The sequence below is a fragment of the Vanacampus margaritifer genome, chromosome 5 (genome assembly GCF_051991255.1).
Source record: "Vanacampus margaritifer isolate UIUO_Vmar chromosome 5, RoL_Vmar_1.0, whole genome shotgun sequence".
Lineage (NCBI taxonomy): Eukaryota > Metazoa > Chordata > Actinopteri > Syngnathiformes > Syngnathidae > Vanacampus > Vanacampus margaritifer.
In genome coordinates, this window is record NC_135436.1 from 24,211,714 (window position 1) to 24,219,213 (window position 7,500).

Consider the following 7,500-nt stretch of genomic DNA (forward strand, 5'->3'; position numbering starts at 1 on the left):
TGGGAAGTGCAAGTGTTGCATAGCAAACAACAGCAACAAACAAAGTGATGTGAGAACACCTCATCCTCACAGATCTTTTGATATGATTAAAGAAAAAGAAAAAAAGTGCTTGGCACTTTGTCAGAGTTTCGTAACCGACACTTTTGTTGTGGCCTCGGGGCTATCCTGTAAACTGTAAAAAAAAAAAAAAAAAACTCACATAGAGAATGTTGTGGCTGTTATGAAAGGCCACACCCGTGTGGGAGAAATCCTGTTCTTGGTCTTTGCATCAAGGGACGTCTTGCTTTACTGCTCCCCTGCGACTTTCACCACAAAACGGCGCTGTGTGAAGAAGGGAAGGACGTATTACAATACATTAGACGGCTCACCTTTCAAATGCCATTTTTAATGACTTTTGTCATTCAAATAAAAAAATGATTTTCTTAGAGCCATACCTTTGGTGTAAATATGTGACTGAACGTCCCAGAGCAGTAAATCATCTACCCTGGGGAAATACGACTTGCGTGTACACGTTGAGACCAATTGACCAAAAGCACATTTTGAAAAAGTAGCATACACAAAAGAGATCCCGGAATAGCAACTGTGACCTCATTTTATGTATAGACAAAAGTGTTGGATGACTCCCTGTTTGGTTGCCACGTGGTCCCTGCACCACATGGCAACAAGTCATCCATTATTATTTAGAATGAGCAGTAGAAAACCAAGTTCAGTCACCTTGATTTTTCATTTCCCCAAGTTGATTTTGCGGGTTTCTGCATTTTACACGGATGCAGGATCAGGGTGCAAGTTTGCCTCCAACTGCCCACGTTACATGATAAATGAACTTTGCGCACGCCAATCTCATCTCTCAGTGCCGGGTGAGTCAATTTCGCTCTGCGCCTTGACCACCCTGATTTTGAGTGAGGGGAGCCGCTTCGATTGGCTGGGTGTCAGGCTGTCAGCTGCGTTCCATCCCTCAATAGTGCAAAAAATACCCTATTCTATCTGCGCTAGTCAAGCAAAATAGGAAGGAAAACCATACGTGACGTTAGACGGCGCTTTGCACTAGACTTGCCCTGAGCACGAAAATAGGGCCCAAAAATGTCAAAATTTCAGTTTTTATCTGTGCATGTTTACAAACTGCTTTTTACTTAAATGTACAAAGTATTTATTGTTAAAAAAAAAGAAAGAAAAAAGAATAGCATCTACTCACTTCTGGGGTCTAAAATATAATAATGCAATATAAATGTACAATCTGGGGGTCAAACAACAAACAAGCCTCTTCTCTTTCCAGGCATGGTTGTTTATTTATTTACATTTATTTTTATATATTTATGTATTTATTTATGGACAGATTTCAGTTTAAGACAGTTTTAACAAACATGAAAGAAAAAAAATCGAAACAAACTGTGCTCAGTAGTTTTCCACCGTTGTATAACTGCATGCGATTACGTCATAATTCCTTTGATTTTCATTGGACCGTCGACTGCACCGGCTTCCGTTGCCCGGCATTTCCTTCTCGAGGCAAGTCATTTTCTCTTTTCCTCGTCATCACGTCGCGGGTTCGTCCAGCTCCACCGCAGAGGCCTTAAAGTATCTCCACACCTTGTAAAAAAGAAAAAGAAAAAAGAGGTAAATATGAACATATTGCTTTTGCCTTTACTGCAGTGGCTCGTGTGTTGTTTTAATACGGAACAAGCCAACATTACGGAAGTTAGGATAGCCGACCACGAGGGGTGACGGGACAAAAATGGCCTTGTTAGCATAACATGTTAGCCGGACTATTACCAGTCAAATGGCTACTATTGATTATTTTCAAGTGTCGTAACGTACACGCAACGTAATGTAGTTAAAAGACTTATTAAACTTGTTGCATGAGTGTCGCTTGTGTTCAGCATGGTGATTTTGCGTCAAAGAGGTAATATATGGTCTCGATAAAAAAAAATTGAAACATTGTCCTAAACTTGTCACGCATTTTTTTTTTTAAATAAAGGTTTGCGAGTACGCGGAATGATCTAAAACGTTGCCTCACGTGTCTCCAGGAAGTGAACGGCCACACCCTGGTGGTAATGAGTTGTGGGTGGAGCCCAAGAAGCGCGCATGCGCACTTTGTCACCTTTCGTTCTCCATTTTACTCCTGTGTCAGGTTTATGTACCTTTTAGTGGATTTTTAAAGTACACAATACTTGTCACATAGAGAATCAAGTGTTTCTCAGTAAAAAATAGTACATATACTGTATAAAATGACAGCTATTAGCTTTGTTCTTTTAATTGCTCATTGTCCAATTATGTTCCAATTCATTTCATTGAGATTTCCCCCAAAATTAAACCATAGAAATAAATGTTTCCCCTGTTCTCGTGCTTCATGATGACATAGCTATTTTCTCCCCTCTATTTTTTTCAGAAGCCATGGCCAAGGCACCAGCAGTTGGTATTGATCTGGGCACCACCTACTCCTGCGTAGGCGTATTCCAGCACGGAAAAGTGGAGATCATTGCCAACGACCAGGGCAACAGGACCACGCCCAGCTACGTTGCCTTCACAGATGCAGAGAGGCTGATTGGTGACGCAGCAAAGAACCAAGTCGCCCTCAATCCCACCAATACAGTATTTGGTAGGAAACGCTTGTATTGACTGCCCCCCACATACACAAACACCTCCTATCTAATAAGGTTGTTTTTCACCTTCAGACGCCAAGCGACTCATTGGCCGCCACTTTACCGATGATGTAGTTCAGTCTGACATGAAGCACTGGCCCTTCACCGTCATCAACGATAACTCGCGGCCCAAAGTGGAGGTGGAGTACAAGGGCGAGAAAAAGGCCTTCTTCCCCGAGGAGATCTCCTCCATGGTGCTCCTCAAAATGAAGGAGATTGCAGAGGCGTACCTCGGCAAGGTATGTCGGCTGCACGTGCTTTGACGTTTATTCTCTCCAAAAGATGACGGCATTAAGCAGTTCACGCCACCGTGAAAATGAGTGAATGTGATGTAAAATTAGTTTTTTGCTAAAATGTCATGACAGTTGGTCCCGGCGTTGTAGGCCTCCTCGGTGTGACTTTTCCATCGTTGAGTATTGTTTTGTTTTTCGCAGCCCGTCACCAATGCTGTGGTGACCGTACCCGCTTACTTCAACGACTCTCAGCGCCAGGCCACCAAAGACGCCGGAACCATCTCCGGGCTCAACGTCCTTCGCATCATCAACGAACCCACCGCCGCAGCCATCGCGTACGGCCTGGACAAGAAGGTGAGGACTTTTTTTTTTTTTTGTTCGCCCCTTCTGATTTAATCTTTAACTGTGTGTTGAAAAGTGCTCGATAAATAAACTTAATCCAAGTCGCAATTTGATTTTCCCATCGCAGGTCGGCTCTGAAAAAAACGTCCTCATCTTCGACCTGGGCGGCGGCACCTTCGACGTTTCCATCTTGGCCATCGAGGACGGAATCTTCGAGGTGAAGTCCACGGCGGGCGACACTCACCTCGGCGGCGAGGACTTTGACAACCGCATGGTCAACCACTTCATCTCGGAGTTCAAGCGCAAGCACAAGAAGGACATCAGCGACAACAAGCGCGCGGTGCGGCGCCTGCGCACGGCGTGCGAGCGCGCCAAGCGCACGCTGTCCTCCAGCTCGCAGGCCAGCATCGAGATCGACTCGCTCTTCGAGGGCACCGACTTCTACACCTCCATCACCAGGGCCCGCTTCGAGGAGATGAACGGCGACCTGTTCCGCGGCACCCTCGATCCCGTGGAGAAGTCGCTGCGCGACGCCAAGCTGGGCAAGTCGGCCATTCACGAGATCGTCCTGGTGGGGGGCTCCACGCGCATCCCCAGGATCCAGAAGCTGCTGCAGGACTTCTTCAACGGGAAGGAACTCAACAAAAGCATCAATCCCGACGAAGCTGTGGCTTACGGCGCAGGTACGAAGTGAGAAGCCCCGACGGAAATAATCAAAACATCATCTAATTTCGTTGTGTTGTTTCAGCCGTGCAGGCCGCCATCTTGTCGGGCGACAAGTCCGAGTTAGTTCAGGACCTGCTGCTGCTGGACGTGACCCCCTTGTCTCTGGGCATCGAGACGGCCGGCGGCGTGATGACGGCGCTCATCAAGAGGAACACCACCATCCCCACCAAGCAGATGCAGGTGTTCACCACCTACGCCGACAACCAGCCCGGCGTGCTCATTCAGGTACGACGCGCCGCCGCCATCTCCATCACAAACGCACGTGACGAAAAAAAGTAAGTAAGAACGGAGCGGGTTATGCCTGCAGGTGTTCGAGGGCGAAAGGGCCATGACCAAAGACAACAACATCCTTGGGAAATTTGAGCTGGCCGGGATCCCCCCGTCCCCTCGAGGTGTTCCTCAAATTGACGTGACCTTTGACATCGACGCCAATGGCATCTTGAACGTCAGCGCGGCCGACAAGAGCACCGGCAAGGAGAACAAGATCACCATCACAAATGACAAAGGTGCGCATGACCAAAAAAAAAAAAAATCATGCTAGGGGAGAAATTGTAAGTGGTTTGGAAAATGGATGGATCTTACAAGTGGGTTATTTTCAAATGAAAGATGAAATATTGAGAAGTGCATTTGGGAATAGAGGATCATTTTTGTTTTGAGATTGAAAAGGTAAATGTTACAAAAGACACGATTTCAAGAAAAACATCATAATGTGATCAGTGAGATTTATTTCTAGGGGGGAAAATAATACCAGAAAAGTTCATATTTTTTTGGGTGGGGAGTTGTGATATTACAATGCTTTTGGGGAAGTCATATTTTAGAAACAAGTTGTAAGGTTTAAGAAATTTGTATTACTAAAAAGTAGGGATGCACCGAAATGAAAATTTTGGGCCGAAAATGAGAAATGCTTGGCTGAAAACCAAAACAAAAATTATGCCTTTTTTTTTTTTTTTACTATCATTGCGTTTATAATAATTATTTATTTAGCACTGGAATTATAACAAAGCACATTATAAATTGAAATGCGTCCACACCACAGACATTTGGCGAATGGTACGTTAAACACCAAACGAGGGTTGCGCATTTTCTGGCGGTGCGATTGCACTTTATAGTCAACGTACAGTAGTTCGCACCGGCGGGCACGGATGCGTGCGGTGCGGATGACGCATTTGGAGCGCATTACCTTACTTTTTATTATCATTATATATTTTTTTAAGCCATTTTAAGGTTAAAAAATCCTCACATTTAGAAGTGAACTTTTCTCTCCGTTGACCTTTGCCCTCAGGTCGTCTAAGCAAGGACGACATCGACCGCATGGTGCGCGAGGCGGAGCAGTACAAGGCCGAGGATGACGTTCAGAGGGGCAAGGTGGCCGCCAAGAACGGCCTGGAGTCCTACGCCTTCAACATGAAGTCCACCGTGGAGGACGAAAAGCTGAAGGACAAAATAAGCGACGAAGACAAGAAGGTGATTCTGGATAAGTGCAACGAGGTCATCAGCTGGCTGGACAAGAACCAGGTACAAACTTGACAGAATGGCGTTGAATTATTTTTAAGATCTTTATTGAATGATTTTTTTTTTCTTTCTTCATCTTCATCTTCCTCCTCATCCTCAGTCTGCTGAGAAAGATGAGTTTGATCACCAGCAGAAAGAGCTGGAGAAGGTTTGCAACCCGGTCATGACCAAGCTGTACCAGGGGGCCGGCGGCATGCCGGGCGGAATGCCGGGCGGAATGCCAGGAGGTGGAGCTTTCCCCGGAGCAGGCGGCGCTCCCGGAGGAGGCTCGGGCTCATCTGGACCCACCATCGAGGAGGTGGACTAAAGCCAAAGCCAGTCCACCATGACAGAAGTTTAATGCCTTAACTGACAACTTCTTCTTTTGACTCACTTATTTGTCTGTAGTGGCTTTCGACGTACTTTCACTGGCTTTGGGCTCTTTTTTGCACACAAACCGACACTTTGGCGTTGCACCTGGAATTCTTCCGTTCTCAGTCTTTTTCATTCCGAAACTTGTTTTCCTTAATAAAATTCTTCAAAAGCATCAAAGTTGTCCATAGTCCTTGTTTGCCAGAAAATTCTTAATTTTTATTTATTAAAGACGGCTTATCGGCTGAATTTTTTGAAACTGTGTACGTTTTGTTGATAAATTGTACTTGTCAAAGTAGTTAAATGAGCAGAATGCCACTACACAAATGCTTTAAAAAAAAAAAAAAGATGGACATGAATCCTAAGAATACAGCTGCGTATTTATGAAGAAAAACATTTCGAAAACTGATATTTTCAGGGGCGTTGATAAACATGGAAAGTTGGAATCACCAGATTATTAAAATCAAGATATAGAGGAAATAGTTTTCTCTCTTTTTTTGCGATGAAGCGACGTTTTCCGAGAAGTGTCTAATCTTACAAAAAGAAATTCAAAGATCAATCCCTAATTTTGTCATTTGGGTTGAAAGGGTTGTAACGCGTGGTGGTTTGAACCTTCGGCAAAGACAGGCGGTTGCTGCTGAATAGCCAAAAGGAGCAAAGACGTGCCGTGTTACTTTCCACATGCACTCACTTTATTTAGTTGACAAAAAATATCCTTCTCTGCTCTACCACGAGTTACTGGAAGAGCGCAGCGGTCTTGTACACGTGACCGTTTACGACCATAAAGTGTACTGAAAGATTTAACGGCATAACAAAACAAGAGGCGCCACCATGCGGCGTCATACCGTACTACAGACTATTACAGGGTGTTGTATGACATTTTTTAATATTAACAGTCATTACATTCTTTTTGCAAGTAATTTCTTATTTCTTTTTTTTTCTTGTAGACAACAACATGGCAACCAGTCATATGCACTTAGTGGTTTATTTAGCTTGCTCGTGAATATTCATGAGGCTTGAAGAGGCAATGATATTGGGAGTTGGCATCTCGGTCAGGTCAGCGCGAGTTTGAGTTGCGGGGGCATTCGTGCATGCGGTAGGCGCACATGTAGAAGATACCTACAAAAAAAAAATTAATAATAATAATAATAAAAAACACTTCAAATTCATGATGATGAGGAGGAAGAGGAATACCTGAGAAGAAGGTGAGCACCACGGCTACCCAGCCCATAATGTAGGACCAGGAGAAGCGCCAGCTCCCGTAACGTTTGCCATAATAGTTGACTGTCACGCCCGTGTACACCGCCATGGCCAGCAGCACGAAGAAACCTACACGCGTACAAAATACCAAAGCAATATTATATCAAAACCAAGAAAAAAAGTATTTTTTAGACACCCCCCCCCCCCCCCACAAAAAAAATACTTTTTTTTTGCATGATTTCCCCCCAGCATTTTTAAGAAAAAAATAATAATTTAACAAAAAAAGTCTCTGTGTGAAAAATCTGAATTTTTTTCTCTCACAATTACCTAAAAATCTAAATATTTTGAGGATAGAAATTAAAGTAACATTTAAATAATAAAAATAAAAAAAAATCTGGACTGAACTGAAAATTCTTTTGCTGAGAGAAAATCAAAATAAAAACATTTCAAAAAGAAAAAACTAATAAAAAAAAATCGTGTTTTTGTAAATATTTCTGGGG

At 43.8% G+C, this 7,500-nt stretch overlaps 3 protein-coding genes across 5 annotated transcripts in view; 1 reads left to right on the top strand and 2 right to left on the bottom strand.

Moving 5' to 3' along the window:
• Positions 1-77, bottom strand: part of LOC144051691 (zona pellucida-like domain-containing protein 1) — a 7,067-nt gene extending 6,990 nt beyond the window's left edge. The window contains exon 1 of one of the 2 annotated variants that reach the window (XM_077565025.1): positions 1-77. This exon is cut by the window's left edge and continues 274 nt beyond it. The gene's annotated coding sequence lies outside the window, so the exon portion shown is untranslated. The other variant, XM_077565024.1, reaches the window with a different exon arrangement.
• Positions 78-1,442: 1,365 nt separating this feature from the next.
• Positions 1,443-5,980, top strand: hspa8b (heat shock protein family A (Hsp70) member 8b). The gene is made up of 9 exons (XM_077565022.1): positions 1,443-1,611; positions 2,384-2,593; positions 2,670-2,875; positions 3,071-3,223; positions 3,339-3,894; positions 3,960-4,162; positions 4,245-4,443; positions 5,220-5,452; positions 5,550-5,980. The coding sequence occupies exons 2-9, from the start codon at positions 2,389-2,391 to the stop codon at positions 5,754-5,756; spliced, it is 1,962 nt and encodes a 653-aa protein (XP_077421148.1). The 5' UTR covers positions 1,443-1,611; positions 2,384-2,388; the 3' UTR covers positions 5,757-5,980.
• A 791-nt stretch (positions 5,981-6,771) lies between these two features.
• LOC144051692 (lens fiber membrane intrinsic protein-like) overlaps positions 6,772-7,500 on the bottom strand; it is a 2,339-nt gene continuing 1,610 nt past the window's right edge. For both annotated transcript variants that reach the window (XM_077565026.1, XM_077565027.1), the window contains exons 4-5: positions 6,995-7,129; positions 6,772-6,919 (exon numbers count right to left, since the gene is read on the bottom strand). In XM_077565026.1, coding sequence (XP_077421152.1) covers positions 6,858-6,919; positions 6,995-7,129 — 197 coding nt within the window. In that variant the 3' untranslated portion in view covers positions 6,772-6,857. The remainder of the gene's footprint in view (positions 6,920-6,994; positions 7,130-7,500) is intronic.